Source organism: Misgurnus anguillicaudatus, chromosome 8, assembly GCF_027580225.2.
Source record: "Misgurnus anguillicaudatus chromosome 8, ASM2758022v2, whole genome shotgun sequence".
Classification (NCBI taxonomy): domain Eukaryota; kingdom Metazoa; phylum Chordata; class Actinopteri; order Cypriniformes; family Cobitidae; genus Misgurnus; species Misgurnus anguillicaudatus.
This window is the reverse complement of record NC_073344.2, coordinates 36,601,987-36,624,122: the sequence shown is the minus strand read 5'-3', so window position 1 is coordinate 36,624,122 and position 22,136 is coordinate 36,601,987. Positions and strand designations below refer to the sequence as shown.

Here is a 22,136-nt window from a genome sequence, read left to right as displayed (position 1 = left end):
AGAAGCGTGTAATGGCAAGCACCTTGGTTTATAACATGGGCGCTTTCACTACTACTGTGGTGAAGCGGCATGGGTTTTTCATGAGAGATTTTTATACTTTGTCTAAGGGGCACCCGGGAAGTTATAATACCCGCTAGGCCTAGGCTTTCACTACTACTGTGGTGAAGCGGCATGGGTTTTCCATTAGAGATTGTTATACTTTGTCTAAGGGGCACCCGGCGAGTAATAATACCCACTAGGCCTAGGCTTTCACTACTACTGTGGTGAAGGGGCATGGGTTTTTTATTTGAGATTGTTATACTTTGTCTAAGGGCCACCCGGGAAGTAATAATACCCACTAGGCCTCAGTCTTTGTCTTAAGAAAGAAACGTTGACACGTTTTTATGATATCTGGTTTGGCCATACGTGTCTTTGAAATGTTGCCCATCTCTGGACATACCACTGCGTCGTGGTGTCGATCCGTCGACACCATGACGCAGCTCCTCGTTTCTTTCACAGGGAGCCGGCTTACGCGGCTGAGGCGCTGCGCGGCGGAGGACCCGACAAGCGACGCTCCCGCCTGCGGACACCTCGCCTGCCAGGACCCGGTGATGATGCCGGAGACACCACCACACGCCGTGAGTAGCTCCACTTTTAAGTCGTCGCCGTACGGGGGATGGGCATAGTTTCATAAGAAGCGTGGCCCGTTTTTAAGTATCCTAAAACTGCTTCGGCAGTCTAGAGGGAAGATTAGCCTTTTTTACACTTAGGTTTAGGTCGCTCTTAGGTGCTTCCATTAGATTCGCTTGTTTCCTAGCTCTGGATGCAGCGCCCTGGGCGGGACTAGCGGCTTGGCGCCCCCAGCATCGCGGACCCGGCTTCGTGCCGGCCGTTTGATGCGCACCCGGTGTGCGCTGTTCGTGTTCGCTACGCCCTTCGCCGCACCCGGAATTGTAGTGGGGGGTGGGCGCGGGCCGCAGTCAACCCCAAGGTCTCATTTTAGAGTTAGAAGCAAGGCCTGCACTGTAAGGCGGGCGCGGTCGGGAAACAGGAAGGGCCCTGCTTTTGAAACGCAGAAGCGTGCAATGGCAAGCACCTTGGTTTATAACACTACTACTGTGGTGAAGCGGCATGGGTTTTTCACTAGAGATCTTTTAATAAGCACCTTTTGTACCCTCAGGTTTAGGTCGCCCCAAGGTGCTGCCATTAGGTTTGCATGTTTCCTAGCTCAGGATGTAGCGCCCTGTTTGGTGTGCCCTGTACCCCACATGGATTGCAGTGCAGGGCGGCATGGGCTGCAGTTTACTACAAGATCTCATTTAAAAAACAGGCCCTGCACTGTAAGGTGGTGGGTGGGGAACATGAATGGCCCTGCCTATTAAACACAACAGTATTCAAATTATCCAAGATTAAGCGAAATCTTTAACAATCAAATCCAGGTATCTGCGTAATCCACTTACAAAGAACATTACCCAGGTGATCTATATGATTATACAGATTTTGTTAATACCTTTCGGATAAATGTATCTTCAAAGATGCGTTTACTTTGTCGCTCCCCTAAGCTTCTTCATCTGGTTAAAACAAACAAACATATAAAACAAAGAAAAAAGTTTTACCTAAGGCAATGGTGAAATGGAAAAACATTCCACTTCCCTTGCTTTTCAGAATTTATCGTCAGATATTAATAAATATGTGATTCCTAATGAGGCCAAAGTCACTTCAAAATCAAATATGGCTAGGATAGTTGAACCTACCAATTTCTGTCTGTAATAAGTATAATAATCTATCTGGCAAGCTAGTCATAAATTACACTCACACCAATTGGTCAGGACTCAGGAGACTTCCTACGTGGGTCATTTGTTACAGCTAAGGGTGTAGTAGAAGCAAGCTGAACTTTTCTTGTCTTTTATAAGTTTTAATAATACAATTTAAAGCGTAACTAAACCTCTGGTCAGAGCCTGACTCCACCCACTGGCAATATTTGAAAAATGGAGATAGAGGGGATGAACTAAGCTCGTACCAAGTGTGTGGTGAGATCGTAACAAGGGCGTGGTGAGCTTTAACCTGCTTACGTCACAAGTTATTTTTTGGACCCAACATCCAGTAGGAAAATTCAACTGCAGTACCCATCGTTCAACCTGAAGAGGGCAGCACTTAGACGTTTTTACACCATGTAATGTAGTATTGAAGCACTTTATATCCAAATGTCAAAAAACGTACTAAAATCAATGAACAGCACTAATAAAGCTTCATTCTTACAGATCATTAACTAAAAAAAGTTGGTTTAAGGTTTAGTTACTCTTTAATGATAGTACAAAATTTTGTTTTTCCAGTAAAAAAATAAAAGTCTAATTCAAAGTAAAAAGCCTCAAACTGTCAGACACCTGAAAAACAGAGGTCGTGTCCAGTTTCTGCTGGACTCGTCAAAACTTTATCCTTTTATAGACAAGTTGCCAAGTGCGAATTCTTCCTTTGTGACGTCACAGTCTTTGGGGAACGCCTTCAAAAGAAATGCATAAATACGACTGTGTTTCTTTGTTCTCAGTCTTCAGGCTTGCCTTCACTATATTCTTCTCTGTCGTGTCTGCAAGTAACTGATATCTGATGGTAAGTCACTTTTGTTCCTTTGTCTATCTTTTACAGGTTAAATGCATCATTCTTTCTAATACATGTTATAATAACTATTTCAATAAACAGTTAATACAATATTGTGTAAATGTCTTTCTTAACACATGCAACATGTGATTTATCATGCATATATTTTTCAAACTCAATGGTTACAATACACAATACTTGGTGTACATAGTAAAAATAACAAACTACAGGTTGCTAAAGTTTCTAAGGGTTATATAGTAAAGTAGCGTAATACATATTACAAAAGGTATTATATTTTTTTATTTCACTTAATAGTCCTAACCCATCAAGGCATGGACCCCACTAAACCTCTGAAGGTGTGCTGTGGTGACATTAGCAGCAGATCTTGCTGCACATTTTATGAAGCCTTTAAAGTTTTAAAGGTCACATAACACACAGTTTCTGTCAATCTTATGTTAATCTTGGGTACATGTAATTTATTCAAGACAGGAGACCATGTGTGGTTGATCTAGACTGGCTTTTACTCATGTCTGCCCATATAAGCAAGGTTCCCACGGGGTCTTAAAGGGTATAAAACTCAGGCCTTAAGGCTTTATGGCCTTAAAAAGTCTTAAAAACGATCATTCCCAAAAAGCGTTGTCCGCAGAAAATAAAATAGTTAAAGCTATAGAACTAATCAGTGGTCTAGGTCTTTTAGTCTAGGACTAGTCTAATCCCTGTCCGGAAAACCGCCCCTACAACTATTGAGACAATATATGAAGTAAAGTAAGCAGGGGTTTAATAACACGAGACACATGAATCCTCTTAGATTTAAATTATATTAAGATGCTATCGCATCTGTTCAGTCTGTATACTGTGTATATTTGTGATCTTTTTTATGTGACAAATATAAGCAAGCAATTTATGGGTTGATTTCCCTGAAAGTTGTGCAATGACATAACAGTTTAATATTACAGAGAAATCACTGGTTTCTAGCACTAGTTGAACATGTAAACGATAATTAACTAACTAGCAGTCCAAAGAGGTTTTGAAAGAAAAACATTTATTTTTAAATTATAAACTAAATATCCTGTGCACATACAAAACATTTGGATACATGCATTCCACACATACAGCTTTAGCCCGTACAAGAATTTACCACAATTCTTATGAGACCTAATAAATATAATTTATATATTTTCTGCATAAAAAGACCGAAGTTCAAATTAACCTATAAGCATTGGATTTTAGAAATAGTCGTTTGGTGTTTAGAGAGCTTCCCTAGTTATATTGACGCAATGAGTAAAAAGTAGCGTAGATATCATTGTTCCCGAACACCAGAAGATTAATAAAAGGAAAATATGGGCAGGTCTACTAAACTTGCAACATTACCCGCAGCATAATGCAAGATTTGTCTATGGCAAAAAATAAACTGACTAGGAGTAAGAAATAAAATGCTTAAAAAGTGCATAATAAACTTTAATTAATTCATCTCCTACATCAATGATTCACTTTATTATATTAATGCCAGAAATCCGAAGCTCTCTGATCATCCTATAATCTGTACCAAAGAGCCCGTAGAGTAATGTGGACTTGAAGACAGTCATACAAAGCAAACTTCAGTCCATGGGAAGGATAAGTTTCTTTCTGAGGGTATATCGAGGTTCGGGCATCTGCTTGTAGCCTTTCAACGTCCTGTTGCTCACTTCAGAGTTCACCTTCGTCAGAATGGACAAGATATCCTCATTTCTGTTAGAAAAGCAAAGAAAACATTAATCAGTATTTTCTATTGACCTCAACACTTTATATCATGTCCAAATAGTTTTCAACTATTTCAACTCTTTTCCAATGGATTTTAGCAAGCAATATTTTATAAGCTGTCGTCCCCAAAAAACAAACGTTTAAAGACACAAAAGTGGAAACAGAAAACTTTTCATAGTAATACTATTAGTAGAACAGCGCCCACTAGAGGGAAACGTAGTCGGCGATTCACTTTTTTGTTCTTAAAGGCTGAGTTTTACAGCTCGACAGCTTATAAAAACTTATTTCTGGGTTTTTGGCTTGTTGCCTGTGCATTTTGTCACACAGCGACTTTTAGGCATTGTTCCGTTTTTGTTATAAGCCAGAAATGACAAGGAGGCGGCCTATCGCAATACAAAGTCAATGGAGACGGCCGGATTGGTTTCCCCCAGGTGGGCGTGGTTTTCAAATTAGCATAACTGCGCTCTGTCTCTATACTCTTGTTGTATTTGGCCAATCACAGCACACTGGATAGCTGGCCAATCAGAGCACACCACGCTTTTCAGAACGATGAGCTTTGTATAAATCGAAGCGTTTCAGAAAGGCAGTGCATAGAGGAACAACAATAAAGTACGGGATGTGGAAAATAATGTTTTTTGAACCTTAAACAGCGCAAACACATTGCATTACACCAAACACACAAAAACATGTCATATGACTCCTTAAAAGTTATGGTAAAATTAATGTCAGGTTTAACTGTTGATCAGAAATATTGGGGCGGTTTTCCGACCGGGATTAGACTAGTCCTAGACTAAAAAAAAGTAAGAGCTGTCCAAACTGAAAACAACTTGCACTGACATAAATTAAAATACATCAGTGCCCTTTGTTTTGACTAAAAATGCACAAGTAATGTTTTAAGTAAGTCTTTTTTGTTAAAACTAGTTATATTTCCTAATTAAACTAAAGCCTAGTTCTGTTTTAAGCTAATCCCTGTCCAGGAAACCGCCCCATGGTGTTTAATTGTGAATTTATTACACTGTAAAAAAATTCCTTAGAAATTGCAGCTGGGTTGCCGGTAATTTACCATAGATTTAAATTTGTTTTTAACTGGCAACATTTTGTTCAAAGTTAAATGAACATTAAACATTTACAAGTATTTGTCTTTATAGAGTAAAACTAAAAAAACAGCATCAAGCAAAACATTCTGGTAAACAAAATCTGAAGCAAAAAACAGAAAAAGGTTGATGATGACTTCTGGTTCCCAGAATGCTTTGCATGAGGCTGTTATTGTATAGTTTTATTCTGTAAAGATAAATACCTGTTAATAATATTTAAAATGTATTTAACTTTGAACAAATCCCCGCCAGTAAACAACATAAATGCAAATCCACGGTAAATCACCGGCAACCCAGCTGCAATAATATTGTAATTTCTACTAATTTTTTCACAGTGTGAATTTAGAAATATCGGTCTTTCTGATGCGTTGCAAACATTTTAATTAAACTTATACAAAATATGCTGGTTACTGAATCACTGTGTTACTCATCAAAGATTAATAACAAAATTAATAGAAATGTTAAGATAAATATTATAGTATTGTTTTTTTGTTAATTGTCCATTGAATGAAACTGAAACCTTTGATTTATAAAAAATGAATTTAGGAAAAAAAAACTCTGTACTGCAGAAGTTCACTGCTAGGATTCAAATAAACTTCCATTTATTCCATTTCAAACTCACTTGGGACAGAGATCCTCCAGTTGTCTACAAAGCTCCTGGATGTAAATGGATCCATCTGTGGTGTGACGGTAAGATTGGTAACCCTCTACTGTGGCCATTCCAATTAACAAATCAGCTTCTATATGGATACTGTTGTACGCAACCTTTTGAGCATCCTCTTCATATGTTCCTTCTTCTTGCTCCATCCACATGGCTCTCTGGCCCACTTGGTTGGCTTGAATGAAGAAAAGCTTAGGCTTGTTAGCCAGTGAGCGGCATTTAGCTGGGTGCTGCATAAGCTCATAGATTTCAACCAGCTCGCCATCTACACCAAAGACAGCGCCTTTCTCTCCGTGGGAGAGGACACAGCACACGAAAATGTCCATTTGAGAGTGATCCTTTTCTGCAAACTCCTTCACCACTTCGAGCATCTCTGAGGCTGTGAGATCACCTTTCACAGTAATCTCAAAATGCATTTTCTTAAACACTCTCTCAAGTGATTCTGAAATAAAAGGATAATGATTAATATGTTTTATTTGTGATAAGCAATACATTTGTCATTAGTAAAGTTACCAAACTGTGTGGAATACCTGCGTCTGTATGTGTGCCTTTTCGGTTGCCTAATTTTTGAATTTTGGACATTTCGAAGTCGTAATTGTTGATGATTAAACAGTGTCCTACAGGTCTATGGCTGATGGTATAGTAGTCCTTCTCATGAATGCAAAGCACATTAGTGTCAAAATTCAAATCTCTTTCTGTTGGTCAAACAGTAAAGAGTTACTATACAAGTATGTTGAAATGTATATACTGTATAAACAGTTAAATGTAATCTTGTTTTTTACCTCATCATATGTGATTGTCTGTTTCTCAATATGTGAATCAGTCGCAAGACCAAAAGAGGCTCTCCTTACTTAAAGCATAATGAGAGAGAGAGAGAGAGAGAGAGAGAGAGAGAGAGAACACTGTTTTATGGTAAAAATACAACAGAGAAAGTTAATAGTAAACATAAATATATAATAGTATAACTTACGTCCACTCATATCTGTCCCCATATACTGTATTAAATTCAGGTTGTTGAGTGATGAAAAATAAATAACAAGTCATTTTAATTCAAAATAAATTCATTTCAAGTATTAATTTGTAGGTTTACACTTAAATAATGATTTCAACAATATAAAAAATTCTTGACAAAAGCAGACATTATAGCACATGTGACGCTCACATACATCAAATCACCAAAAAACACATCTTAAAGCACACAACTGAATGCTATTGTAAAACAAAATGACAAAATTAATGAGAACTTATCTTACACTTGTAATACTTACGTCAGGATAGTTGGGTATAAAGTGTTCATGATTATATAATTCCTTTAGAGGAGGTCTGACCCCTACTGGACAAGACAAAGCTGTTGTATTTTAATTGTGAATTATATGAAAACAAAATTATGATTTACACGAAAAAAACAGGAAGAGTAACTGATATCATAAATAACCTTGTTCCCGGTCTCTTTGCATGTTCCTGAACTTCTCTATTCTGTCAGCCAGCTGTTTGTCACATTTATCCAGAATATCTTTCAGTTCATCCAGGTTTTCTTCTCCAAGCTTCTGTTGCTTTTCCATCTCAATAATAATGTCTAGAAATGACTGATATACATAAAAACACTCTTTAGTGTGACCCATACTTGTATAATTGGGATATCCAATTATGGTCATAAACCAGGGATTACAAATACATAAAACTATTCCTATACACTTTCCTTTCAAGACAACACTGCTTATTACAAAATAAATAAAATATTTTAGAGTTGTTTTATGTTTACAATAAAAGTGGATTGTTACTGCCTCTTCTCAAGCTTTTATATGCCTTAATTTTACATCACCACCTTTTGAAAGTCTTAAAGGTCCCATTCTTCGTGTGTTTTTGAAGCTTTGATTGTGTTTACAGTGCGCAAAATAACATGTGTTTATGTTTCACATGTAAAAAACAGATATTATTTATGCTATTATAGCATCATTACACACTAACTAAAGTTTGAAAAATTGGATCAGGAAGAACGTGACCTTTAAATGAGTTAACACAACTCAAATTTCGAGGGTCTTTACTTTTAAGTATAGTATACTTTTATATGCCTTTATTTTACATCACTACCTTTAGAAAGTCTTAAAGGTGCAGTGTGTAACTTTTAGGAGGATCTCTAGAAAAAATTTTAATAAAATATACATAACTATATTTTCAGTGGTGTATACAAACCTTACTCGCAGAATCATTATTTTAAATAACTTTAATATGAGCTGTTTTATCTATAAAAACCACGGTTCCCCTTACATGGAAGTTGCCATTTCGCACCGCCATGTTTCTACAGTAGCCCTAAACAGACAAACTGCTCTACAGATTGCATTTTGTCACTATGCTGTCTCAAGCAACAACGTTTTTTGTCTATGTGTTTCGAAAAGGAGGGGTGAGCTGTGGACTAAGCAGTTTCTTGTAATTCGTAATTTCACCACTAGATGCAGTAAAAATAAACACAGCACATTTTAAAGCTTTTGTTTACTTCCAGGCTTATTTATGATATAAATTCTACATTTGGCATATTGGACACCACTTTCTTCAACTTACAGTACATGTTTCAAGTTTTGCTTTTGGAAGATCCGAAAGAAACATCACAATTCGAAGGTTTTCTTCAGTCATGTCCTCAGACAATTGAAAAAGCATCTTTCTGTAATGACAGAAAAAGAAGAATGTAATATCAAAGATATAAAAAAAATTACCCTTTACAAAAAAAAACTATTTTACAACTACTATTGACAATTCTGTCTATCCACAGCAGTAGATACATATAAATCTAGTTTAACACCTGTTAGGCTACCTACTGTAATAAAAGATTAGGAAGAGTGGCTAAGATAGATTGTTAAACAATCTATAGTTCACATAGTTTTCTTCATACCTGTACGGTGAGACACGCTTATAGTCATCATGTGCCAGATAACGCTCCACCTGCTCTTTGGACGTGTTTAGGATCTTTAGCATGTCAAAGCATCGTATTTTGATGAGAAGCTCAGGGACGAGCAGCCCATCATCAAGCAGTCTCAGTTCATCAAGTCTTTGAGAGAGATCTTTGAAATCAGTCACTGTCTCCAAACGCTTCTTCTGAACTAGGTCAGTGCAGAGAAACTTAAGCTGAGCCACTTCACCTTTCTCCAGGTCCTCATCAATCTCAAGAAGCATCTGAAGATCCATGCTGAGCAAAAAATATCAGGAAATGAAACAACAAAGGACCATAGATTATTCAAAGAATGAAATATCAATGATACGATCAAAAACTTAAAGGGGTGGTTTCCCAGACAGGGATTATCTTAAGAGAGGACTAGGCCTTATAAGGAAATATAACTAGTAAAAAGCATGCTTGTGTGCATTTTGAGGCAAAACAAAGAGTACTGATGTATTTTTATAAGATTTTCAGTTTGGACAGGTTTTAAATATTTTTTAGTCTAAGACTGCCCTAAAAGAAAATTGTTATTGTTTGATGTGTCTTCCTCTATGCATAAGTCATGTAAATTCAATTACATACAATAGCTGTAAAGCAGTGTCTGTGACCCACTAGGGCACTGGTTCCCAACCTTTTCACTTTAAGGCCCCCTAGCTGCCCACAACAATATTTGAAGGCCCCCCACTCACTCAAATTTTTCCACATAAAATTAAATAGAACTTGTACTAAAATGGCCAAAAAAAGAAACATCTTGATTTTTGCTTGTTTGAGCTTATTTTAATGCTTTTCCCCCCAATATTTAATAATTTTAAGTCATCAATGGGGCCCCTTGGAAATCTGCTGAGGCCCTCCTGTGGGCCCCGGATCCCTGGTTGGGAAACGCTGCACTTTGATCTCAAAATAACTCATTTAACAAATTATTTAAAATAAGACAACAAGAGTAGACTTAAAATAAGCTAACAAACAACCTGATCAATGACTACCGGCGGAACCAGTTTAATCTGCTTACCCGCCCACATACCCCGATAGTATTTATATATATAAATATATATGTATCTCTCTCAGGGGGTTTTCTCCTCCTAGGATTTTCCCCCCTGAACAAGCCAGGAGGGTTTTTCATCCACTGGAGAGTCTGCCACGATTGGCTTAACTTTTGGCTGTTGTGCATCTATAGCTTTTACTCTTCTTGTTTATGAAAGTTTGTGCGATTGAAAACATGTTAATGTGTAGATGAGAGGTTTTAGAAGCTTTGTAAAGGGTGTCAATGCATTATTGGAAGAATTTGTTTAGCCTAAATCAGGGGGCCAGATTTTAAAATTGTAAATATGACGCGGGACAAACTTTTACCCCTATTTTTACTTTATATATTTTTTTATTTTACCATATGTGTGTGTGTGTGTGTGTGTGTGTGTGTGTGTGTGTGTGTGTGTGTGGAAGAAGCCTACCTTACTAAGCTCTTAAAATACCAGCCACTTAAAGACATTGTTGCGCAGCTGGGGTACAAATGTAAGTTTTTGGTATATATATTTGGAAGCTTAGGTAATGTCCACAGACAAGTGGTCAGAGGTCTGCAAATTGCTGGTCTCCCTAAGCCAAGAGCAAAAGCTCTTGCAAAATTTTGTTCAATTTCAGCAATAATTGGTAGTCGGCACATATGGAGAAGGCGTTGCTATTTGTACCCATAAACTGAGACCAGAGGCAATGATTATTGGATTACAATGCTTGTATCTAAGATTGTTTGTGTTCAATGAAATTTATTGTAAAATGTGAACACAAATAAAATATTAAAATGTGTGTGTGTGTGTGTGTGTGTGTGTGTGTGTGTTGTTTTTGTTTAAGTATATAAAAAAACATATTAAAGGTGCAGTGTGTAAATTTTAGCGGGGTCTAGTGGTGAGGTTGTGAATTGCAACCAACCGCTCAGTCCACTGCTCTCCTTTTGCTTTTGAAACACATAGAGAAGCTACGGTAGCCGTCACTGGACAAACATGTTATTGTTGGAGACAACTTAGTAAAAATTTGTCTGTTAAGGGCTTCTGTAGATACATGGCTGCACAAAATGGCGGCTTCCATGTAAGGGGACCCTCAGTGTATGTAGATAAAACGTCTCATTCTAAGGCAATAAACACATAACGACTCATTATAAAAAGGTCTTTATACACCCCTGACAATATAGTTTTGTATATCATTTTGCATTTCTATCAGGAGATCCTTCTAGAAATTACACACTGCACCTTTAAAAAACATGTATTTAAAAAAAATGCACACTTCTTGTATCCAGTGTGTTGCCTTTTAATTACTGAAAACTCATATTTTCTTTATTAATATTTAAAAACAATTGCAGTTAACATGTAAGAGCCACATGTTAATAGTAAAAGATCAACACTCTTAAACATATTTTGTTTAACTGTTTAACTTTCATTCATTTTTACAGTATTCAAAACATATAGCCAGTCTTCTCATAATGACTAAAAATGCACTACATGTTTTCTTTTTTAAATATTTTATAGTTATAAAGGCTAAACAGCGTTTCCATTGTACATTACATACAGATATAGCTGTCGGGAGTTCGCCCCCTAGTGGCAGTCGTAATAAATTTGCAGTTTAATCGTAAATCTGTCATGGGAGAGAAACTCAATCCAGCGCAAGAACCTATCTACGAATATATTTATAGTTAACAATTAACTTACAAGTAATTAATCGTTTTTAAAGTATTCAAATGTTACTGATAAAGTGAAACAAAAAATAATTAATATTTTTTACTTTGCACCCCGTTTTGATTACACACTGAATTACATCACTTCCGGTGAAGTTTATTTTCTTTAGTGCATCCAAAGCTCGAATTGGATCGGATAAATACACACCTGCAGATGGTTGGGACCCCGTGCAGCCCCTTTCTGATTCCCTTTCCGTGTTTTCGGCCGTCATTTGTCATACAGTGGAAAGGTAAAAGTAACCATGCTGAATTTAAATCAGACTTTGGCCGTTTCTCAATCCGAAGGCTGCAGCCTCTGGAGGTCGCATTTCCAGGTTGCATACGTCTTTTAATTTTAGCAATTATAAAGATGACTTAGTTAATGGTAAATGGTTGTAATGTACTAATGATTTGTGAATATAATGCTGAGATAACTTAAACTTGATGACATAAATGAAGTCTGCAAATGCGACCTCTAGAGGCTGCAGCCTTCCGATTGAGAAAGGGCCAAAGGTGACCGGCGGGCCGGATAAAGATAATTGGTGTACTGTTACGTTAGGCAGTAACGTTAGCAGCTTAACATGAACCGCCAACATTTCCTGAAACTATTACAAATGTTTTATCCTAAACCAATATAGACAGAAAGTTGTTCTCTGATTTCAGGAGTGACAATATAACCCCTCTATAACAGAATAGAAGCTCAAGATTTCAGCATTTCTAAAGGGATCTGCTCACAGAGATGTTGAATGAAAACTTGATGGTGAGTTGAGAAAAATGTATATCTATCTGTAACCCCGCAGCACACACATTTCAGGCCACCCATCTCATACCGGAAGTGATGGCCATATATGGTGTTTGTAGCGTTTCTATTTTTAAATCAGTTTTAATTGAATTCATATTTATAATATTAAAAAACACTATCTAAAATACTAAAACATAATTATATATCTGTTGATTTATTGATTATTTATTTTCATTTAAGGCACACCATGAAACTTTTTGGCCACTAGGGGGTGCTAGACATGTATTTTTCACTTCTAGCGCCCCTAGAGCCCACAAGCGCCGCAGAACTGTCGCAAAGGAAAGGAACTGGCCAACCTTAAAACTAAACTAAAAACTAAACATTTAAAACGCTAAACGATCGATTTTGAGACAACAGGGAGAAACGCAGTCATGTTACAAATTTCTGATGAGGAACTCGTCGTGGCAGAAGCTATGTCTCAATCTGAAGGTTGCAGCCTCCAGATGTCGTATTTCTAAGCTGTATACGTCATCAAGACTGTCTTATTTCACAATATTAACAATTATAAAGTTGACTATTATACTTAGTTAATCGTAAATTGTTGCAGTATGCTTATGACTTGCAAATGTAATGCTCAGTTTACCTTAATAAACCAGGCTTGATGACGTATGCAGTCTGCATATTTGACCTCCGGAGGCTGCAGCCTTCCAATTGAGAAACGACCAGAAGTATTTCCTTGCCTTTTTCCAAACAAATATTGTTGCATCGTCTCTCTCTCTCCCTCGCCACCAGGATTTTCAGCAATGCCCCATGTTTTTTCTCTCTTTTGTGTGAAAATTGTCGCTCCAAATCCAAGTAAACCGATGTGGTCCAAGCAGACCTAAAGGCTGCCGCTTTGTAATACGTCACGCGAGTGACAGCGGAACGCAGCAAATGAGGAAGAGAGAAGAGAGAAACGCTCGGATCTAATTGGTGAATGAATAGGGTTTGGTTTTACACTGTGTGAGTTTGAGCAAGTTTGACTGCTATTGCATCCTGGATTGTAATGTAAATATCATAGACACAGTAAAAGAAAGGTAAATACGCAAACACCGCATGTGAATACAGAATATATATGCAAGATAATCGCCGTCATTTATAAAGAACATCGGATTTATGTATGAATCAAGAATTGTGTGGAGGAAGTGACGTATGCCGTAAAGCAGTCGAATTTTGTAGTTTTTTTTGTGCTCTGGTTACTACCAGAAACCCTAAGTTTTAAAATACGAGTAAAAGTGATACAGACCCCGTCAGGCTATGGTAGACATGTAATTCAACCTATTTAAAGTCGAGGTACTATCACAAGGGTCTTGAAAATTTATTATGAAGGTTGAAAAATTACATGGTGTCACTTTAACTAATGCAGCATCATTGCATAGTGTTTTCCATTTGACTATTAAACTATAATATTTACTTCATGTTCATTATAAGTATCTACTTAATGTTCATTAGGTAACAAATTCTTAAAGTTTAATGTCAAACTTTATTTTTTAGAATTCAGATAAACATAAAGTGATACTTGTCCTTTTCATATGAACAAACATTTCAACACAAAAAAACACAGGTTTAATTTGAATGTATTATTACAATAAAAATCATAAATAGCAATAGCAAACTGCGACTCTTAAAAAGAACATTACAACAAAGATTCCATGTTTTCCTGGAATGAAAAACAAAATGTTAAGGGCTCTCTGGAACCTTCCAGCTCTTTTATGAAATAGTTCAATCTAAAAAGAAAGAACTGTCAGCAAAAATAAAATACAAAAATTGCAAAAAACGATAACGAGGCAAAAGACGGTGTTAGTGAGACCAGTAGGTGGTGCTCACCCCGTGGTCTGTGTGGGTCCTAACACCCCAGTATAGAAAGTATGCACGTGACGTCACCTTTGGCGAAAGTGACTGAGGTTATTCAGTGGCAAAAGACAGATCGGCAGAATTTGTAAACAGTGTGAAATCAGCGAAAACGCGTCTAAATTGCAAAAAACTGTTGTGCGATAGACTGTACTAACAGATTTAACAAGAATTCGGAGCTATCATTTTACAGACTGCCAAGAAAGACCGAAAGGAGAAGTAAATGGATTGTCCCTGCCAATGTACACTGACCACAGGTGAGTTGACAAGTTGCTAGGGTCACTATCAAGTGCAACTAAATTTAAAATTTTTGCTGATAATTGTCAGTTATACTGACATTTTCGCGGCCACCGCTAGAACAGCCAAACATTTTGTTGAATGTTTTGCCACTCAAAGAAGAAGTAAATTAGTAGCAGTAGCCATATGTCAGGTATGTAAAATATGTGGATAAAAAAATCCTATAAAAATACACGAAATACCCATAAATTTATACTCTTATTCGGTGTAATTGCAAAGTTTGGTCAGTGAGCCTCCATTAAAAAACATCTATTATGATGAGCATTGTGTTCTACAAAGGTGGGATGGTTAAATAGTGTTAGGCAAGACAAACATACAGTGGCAAGAAAAAGTATGTGAACCCCTAGGAATAAACTGGTTTTCTACTGTGATTTGCCATAAAATGTGATCTGATTCTCATCTAGGTCACAACAATAGACAAACACAATGTGCATAAGGTGAAAACACACAAATAGTTCTAGTTTCTTGTGTCTTTTTTGAGAACCCCCATTGAACATTCATAGTGCTGGAGGAAATTGTAAGTGAACCCTTGGTTTTAACAGCTTGTTGAGCCTCATTTGGCAGCAAATACTTCAAGCAAGCGCTTTCAGTAGTTCTGAATCAGACCTGCGCATCGTTCAGAAGCAAATTTTGCTCATTCCCCTTTACAAAACCGCTTTAACTCAGACACATTTGTAGGATGTCTGGTGTGAACCGCTCTCTTGAGGTCATTCCACAGGTTAAGGTCTGGGCTTTGACTAGGCCACTCCAAATGGCGCATTTTGTTTTTCTTAAGCCAGCCTGTAGTGGATTTACTACAATGCTTAAGGTCATTGTCCTGTTCCATCAACTAACTTCTACTGAGCTTCAACTGGTGGACAGCCACCCTGACATTATCCTGTAGGATTTTTTTTAAACTTAATAATTCATTTTACCCTCGATGATGGCAAGTGGTCCAGGCCATGAGGCAGCAAAGCAAGCCCAAATCATGATGTTCCCTCCACCATACTTCACTGTTGAGATGATGTTTTGATGTTGGTAAGCTGTGCCCATTTTGCGCCATAATATTTTTCCCAAGAAATTCAACTTTTGTTTCATCAATAAAACCTCATAAAATATTTTCCCAGTAGCACTGGGGTTTGCCAAGGTGCTCTTTTGCAAACTTCAGGCTCACAGCAATGTTTTTTCGGGAGAGCAGCGGCTTCCTCCGTATTGTCATAAACACCGTGCCTGTTCAAAGACTTGCGTATGGTAGACTCAGGAACAGAGCTGTGTGCCCGTTCCAATGATGTCTTCAAGCCTTTAGCTGTTACTCGTGGGTTCTTCTTTACTTCATTGAGTATTCTGCATGGTGTTTTAGGAGTCATCTTGACTGTGCGCCCACTTCTAGGAAGGGTAGCTACAGTATTTAACTGTCTCCATTTATAGACAATTTGGCTAAGTGTAGACTGATGGAGGTCTAAACATTTTGAGATTGTTTTGTATACCTTTTCAGCCTTATGGAGTGCAACATCTCTTGATCAGATATCTTTATAGGAGCATGGTTCAGAAGAGCTGATGCTTCTTAAGGACAGCAATCTTAAAATGTGTGAGTGTCTTAATATCAATCAAAGTTGCACTAAACCACACATTTAAACTCAATTTATTAATGGACTCCAGTTTGCCAGCTTCTGACAAAAAAAGCTTTCAATAAAGTAATTAGTCTATGGGCTCACTTACATTTTCCTCGAGCACTGTGAATGTTAAATGGGTGTTTCCAAAAAAGACACAATAAACTGGAATTATTTTTGTCTTGTAAGCTTATGCACATCATGTTTGTTTATTGTTGTGACCTAGATGAGAATCAGATAACATTTTATGGCAAATCACTGTAGAAAACCAGTTCATTCCTAGGGGCTCACATACTTTTTCTTGCCACTGTATATGTCAGAAAAACCAATGTCTGGGCATATGCCAATGTCCACAGACTACTGGTTGTTTCGCAAGTTGTTAGGGTCACTGTTAAGGCCATCTAAGTTCAACTTAATCTGATAATAGTCAGTTTTACTGGCATTTTTTGCATCTGCCGCTATGAAAACCAGCCATTTTGATGAATGTTTTGTCACTCAACAGGGCGAGTTACGGTGTGGTCACGTGGAAAATGACGTCAATGCATACCCTCTATAGTGATGGGGACACTATACTGTCAAAAAGCACCATCCTTTGGATGAGACGTTAAACTGAGGTCCTGACTCTCTCATTAAAATTCAAAGGATGTCATTTGAATAAAAGTAGGGGTGTGCACCGGCATTCCTGGCCAAACTTGCCCATTGGTGTACTAATCATCCCCATATATACTAATTGGCTATATAACTTTGTCTCCTCTCCACTCATAAGCTGTTGTATGGTGGGCGTTCTGGCGCAATATGGCTGCCGTCGCATCATCCAGGTGGATGCTGCATATTGGTGGTGGTGTAAAAGATTCCCTCATTCATATGTAAAGCGCTTTGAGTGCTGCAGAAAAGTGCTATATAAATGTAACAAATTGTTATTATTACAGGTTCAATGTTTAAAAGTAAAAGATCTTAAAAGATGTTCACACAATCTTACTAGTGTCTACTATAAACACTTCACTTAATATATATAGTGATTGGATTGTTCATGACATAATACCATAAAAATTATAAATGTTATAACCTTGTTGTAATGTTTTTATAATTTCACGCATTTCTGCGTGTCTCCTAAAACATCTGCCGCGGCCCCGCCCCGGAAGGCCTGAGACGATGGCCTGATTTGTGGGTGCTGCTGGGCTGCAGTTGGATACTATTGGTTGAGAAAGCTTATTAAATCACTTCATATGCACTTTTTTCACAATGTATAACCTTACATCTTCTTGTTTTGTTTACTTTCATTACAGTTATTTAAAGAAGGTTTGGACATCCAAACGTGAGTGGCACTGCACAATATTAAATTAATAAATAAACCTAAAAAAAATTTTTTTTATATATATTCTGTTTTTTATACTATCCTTTCAGCGTTTCACCTCTACTCTTCCTTGTTTTCCTTTGCAGTGCATACTAAAAATGATTTGCTCTGTGACAAATTGCATGTTATGTTTGTAGATTTCTCCATGCTGATGGCCATGCAGCAGAGTTCAAGCAGACCGGTCAGAAAACACCTCTAAGGTGCTATGAACCATATGGTGAGTAAGTAAAACCTCAGACTTAAACACTACTGTACAAAAGGCTGTTATTTTTTATTTGACAAAAATACAGTGTAAACAGAAATGCTGTGAAATATTATCACAATTTAGATTAAGTTAAATGTAATTTGTGATGCAAAGCAGAATTTTCAGCATCTTTTTCAGCAGTCTTCAGTGTCACATGATCCTTCAAAAAACATTCTTAATATGCTGATTTGTTGCTCAAGAAACGTTTCTGATTATCAACAGTTGTGTTCCTTTGTGTTTTAGTGGGATGTTTTGGATAAATGAAAGGTTACAATCGAACACTGTTTATTTAAAACAGAAATCTTTACTCTCACTTCTAACAAACAGTAGTGCAATCTGCCATTTATATGTAGCGGTTTTAACTGAAATTTGGACATATGATGCTGGCCCGAGAATTTTCGGGTGTTTATTGTAGCACCTCCCACCTCTACCATCGCTGTATAGGTGCACAGGAACAATCCTTCCTAAAATGCATTAAACTTTCGTTAACAAAGACGTGAAACTCACCGAGTGGTCAGGGGTGTTCACTGATATGCTCACACAAAAATCGCTGCAAAAGATGCTGTTCCTGTGCACCTATAGACCGTTTCAGCAGTAACAACTTAAACAAGGGGCTGCACGTAGCTTCCGGTAAACTCCGCTAAGAATAAATAACAACAAAGTTCTTTAAACGTAGTTTATTTATATAACAAGCAAAAAAACAACACATAGATTACCTAGGAAACCAAAACATTTGTTATTTTCGACGAGGCAGTCGTTCAAGAGATCAGTTTAGCAACTAGTCAGAGCATTAAAAAAACGAAACCGGAAGTAAGGTTTGGATCCAGACGTGTATCACGTGCTTCCAATGAAACCGTCTATACAGCCATTATAGAGGTGGGAGGTGATACATTAAACACCTGAAAATTCTCAGGCCAGCATCATATGTCCAAATTTCAGTCAAAACCATTCTATTTCATTATAAACAATCTGAAAACAGGGCTTTAAGTGTAAAATACCGAACTTGTCCTTTAACACAACTGTCAGCATTTAGAATAATCGAAAATGTTTCTTGAGTAGCAAATCAGCATCTGAAGCTTTGAATGGTATTGTAAATTATATTGATGATGGCTAAAGGGCTCGTTATAGTCGTGCGTAGGTCCTACGGCGTAGTCGCGACGGTGTAGGTTCCGCGTCAGTTTTCATTTATACTTTTGCGTCGTCCTCTGCGTCGACGTGCAAACACACGCGCAAACCGCTGGTAGGCAGTATCCACGCGTGTAACCACAGTAGCAGAGCGACCGTCAAAGAAGAAGAAGCTTGGCAAGTTAAGCCACAAACGAAGAAGAAACAGCAACTTGTTGTGTATGATTTGAGAAGACCAGCAATGATGGAAGTAAATAAACAGTGACTTTTGTTGCAGTTTGAGTTAAATCACTCCTCAACTTGGCTCATCTTTGTTTCCACTGTCGCAAACGGAAATACCTATGACACAGGTTTTTTTACCTGACGGGAGGGGTTCTGGTGGACCAATCACAGCGTTTGCGGTCCGCGTAGAACTGACGCGACGTTAAAATTTTTGCGAGGTGCACGTCAGGCTACGCAGAGCTACGCACAGGCTACGGTGTAGAACTTACGCACGACTATAAATGGCACTTTATTCCTCCCATTTAAAGGCGGGGTGCATGATCTCTGAAAGCCAATGTTGACATTTGAAATCACCTAAACAAACACGCCCCTACCCCAATAGAATCTGGACTTTCTTTCGATAGACCCGCCTCACACATATGCAACCCAGGCAACGATGTCGGTTAGTAGACATGCCCCTTCCTGCTGATTGGCTACAAGTATGTTTTGGTACTCAAATCTGATGGTGATTGAACCTGATAATTGCTAAATAAGGTCACAGAAGTCTTTGTAGTACCCAGAATGTCAAAGTCCACAAAAGGAGGCAGAGCTTTTTCACATTTTACTCCCTCTCCTAGTGTAAATCTAGTAAAAATCTTAGCCAAGCATTCACATGACACATCTTATAACCTTGTTCTGAATGAAAAGGTATAAAGTACACATGATCATCTTTTGCTTGATATACTATGAACAGCAGCTATGCTAATCCTTCTCCTTTTGCTTTTCTGTTTCTATCTATCGGGATACCCATACAGGTTACAGAAGCTCCAGTATGGATCCAGCATCACTTGTGAAGACTTCAGATGACGCCTACATTCACAGAGACTTCAGATGATGGCAACTAAAGATGGACATACAAAACTGACAAACGTTATATTGTAATCACTGCCTCGAACCATACGTTTGCAGATTTGCAACCCACTTTATATTTTACAATAAGTGGTAATATTTGAATGGACAATGTTTACTTTTTTCTTTAGTTAAACTTGTACTGAGATATTCCTATTTATTTGTCTGCAATACTCTTTCGAATACATATATTACAAACATTGTAACAACATAAGGTGGGTTGAAAATCTGTAAACATACTCTATAATAATAATAATTGTCTTTTTAACTGAGCGTGACTTGAAACACATGACTTGCATTATCTTAGAGCTATTGCTATATGAACATTACTTTGTTCCTTATTGAGATAAACGCTTACTCCTTGTTTCACAGACAAGACTTAAGCCTAGTCCTTGACCAATACACACGTTTGAGCTGTCTCAAGATACAAACAACCAGTGAGGGCTCGTGCGTTTTCCGAGGGTCGCATTTTCAAAATATGTGTTCAGAGTGTCATGTGTATTGCTCGTGTTTTCAAAATATGTGTATGTTGCGTCATGTGAACCATGTGCATCATGTCTTTTGTCAAAATAAGTACCTGCTGCACACGCGTCCAAACCGTTTATGATAAAAGAGACACTCACATTCACAAAATACACACAAGACACTCCCTTAACCGTAAACTCTGATTATGCATGAGATTATTCGAGTATCTGGCAAACGCGAGCTTCTCTTTTGTCATGAACCCTTTGTGCGCGTTTGCAGCAGGCACATATTTTGACAGGACATGCGATGCACCAAAGTTCGCTCGACGCGCCAAACACATATCTTGAAATTACAAACCACACACATGACACGCTATGTTGTGATGAACTTCGCATCATGCGCCCTCGAAAAAAGAAGTCACCGGCTGCCACTGCACACCACTAACATCTTTTTCTAAGGCATGTTTATTAAAGATGCTTAAAGCAGTGGTTCTCAAACTGGGGGCCCTGAAATTTTATAAAATACATTAATTTATCATAAATTCTTTGTAAATAACTTCAGAAAAATAAACCAACTAACCAACAGCACCACATTGTATAATTGAATATGTTTTGTTTAATTAAAATGTACGTTTTTGAAATGTTTTATGTCATACACTTTCTTTTGGGGGGCATAAAGGGATGCACCTTACACAAGGGGGGCCGCAAGCCGAATAAGTTTGAGAACCACTGGCTTAAACATCTTAATTGAACTTAGGCCTAGGCCTGTACAGTATGTTGCTTAATGAATTAAAGAGTTGAATTAAAACATTAAATTTGGTACACACTTTATGGTGGTTTCCTGAACAGGGATTAGCTTAAACCAGGACTAGGCCTTAGTTTAATTAGGAAACTAGTTTTAACAAACATTCCTTCCTTACTAAAAACATTACTTCATTTTCAGGCAAAACAAAGGGCACTGATGTATTTTAAGATATGTCAGTGCAAGATGTTTTCAGTTTGGACAGCTTTTACATTTTTTTTTGTCAAGGACTAGTCTAATCCCTGTCCGGGAAACTGCCCCTTTATTATTAAAACATACTATGTAAGGGCAAGCAGATTGGTCAAGAAAATAAATGCTTTAAATTAAAGTTTGCTTGACCATAATAGAAAAAATTAATTAATTGGGTGTATTCTGAATATTATCTTGTCATATCATTATCTTAATGCATTAAGCTACTTTAAGTGTCTTATTGATTAAAACATTTTATTATTGGCAAATCTGCTTACTGTTACATGATTTATTAATAAATTAGTGTTTTAATTCAGCTGTTCTGCATTAAGCAATGTTAAGAAAGTTAGTCCCAGGAAGTCCTGGGTATGGTTGTGTTCTTACCAATATTTTGAGGATCTTTTCATTTGTTAAATATACGTAAAATCATCATAAAGGGTAATCAACAGTTATGATTTCTGAAATAAAATAATAATGACCCAATGAGAGGTTTCTGTTCCACAGTGATGATATATTGTTTGTCAAGACTTATTACATTTTTAGTTAAACACACTATGATTTTAATTACGTTCAAAGTGTTTCATTTCTTTTGCATTTTGTTTAGGTTTTTTGCATGGTTTTAATTTTTTGTTCATAA

The 22,136-nt window shown here is 37.4% G+C and overlaps 1 protein-coding gene and 1 long non-coding RNA gene across 5 annotated transcripts; one reads left to right on the top strand and one right to left on the bottom strand.

Annotated features, from left to right (window-relative positions):
- Positions 1-4,130: 4,130 nt before the first annotated feature.
- LOC141349129 (caspase-8-like) lies at positions 4,131-9,390 on the bottom strand. 3 transcript variants are annotated; one of them, XM_073870834.1, is made up of 9 exons: positions 8,957-9,252; positions 8,629-8,728; positions 7,505-7,655; positions 7,338-7,417; positions 7,040-7,064; positions 6,852-6,919; positions 6,600-6,720; positions 6,031-6,511; positions 4,131-4,302 (listed from the first exon to the last, which is right to left on the bottom strand). In XM_073870834.1, the coding sequence occupies exons 1-9, from the start codon at positions 9,247-9,249 to the stop codon at positions 4,173-4,175; spliced, it is 1,449 nt and encodes a 482-aa protein (XP_073726935.1). In that variant the 5' UTR covers positions 9,250-9,252; the 3' UTR covers positions 4,131-4,172. The 3 variants fall into 3 exon arrangements, with proteins under 3 accessions (XP_073726935.1, XP_073726933.1, XP_073726934.1); XM_073870832.1 differs by having other exon boundaries at positions 4,132-4,302; positions 7,338-7,402; positions 8,957-9,390; XM_073870833.1 differs by having other exon boundaries at positions 4,132-4,302; positions 7,338-7,399; positions 8,957-9,389.
- Positions 9,391-11,641: 2,251 nt separating this feature from the next.
- On the top strand, positions 11,642-21,646 carry LOC129449992 (uncharacterized). 2 transcript variants are annotated; one of them, XR_008646222.2, is made up of 6 exons: positions 11,642-11,944; positions 12,357-12,453; positions 14,519-14,582; positions 16,714-17,526; positions 17,703-17,786; positions 19,951-21,646. It is a non-coding gene; the product is annotated as an uncharacterized lncRNA (long non-coding RNA). The 2 variants fall into 2 exon arrangements; XR_008646221.2 differs by lacking the exon at positions 14,519-14,582 and having other exon boundaries at positions 11,655-11,944; positions 17,498-17,526.
- The last annotated feature ends 490 nt before the right edge of the window (positions 21,647-22,136 follow it).

Coding starts and splice junctions, on each gene's coding strand:
- LOC141349129 (XM_073870834.1), bottom strand. CDS start 9,249: ATGGATCTTCAGATGCTTCTTGAGATTGATGAGGACCTGGAGAAAGGT. Junction 6,721..6,851: donor AGACAATCACATATGATGAG/GTAAAAAACAAG, acceptor TGCATTCATGAG/AAGGACTACTATACCATCAG. Junction 6,512..6,599: donor AGGCACACATACAGACGCAG/GTATTCCACACA, acceptor CTTTTATTTCAG/AATCACTTGAGAGAGTGTTT.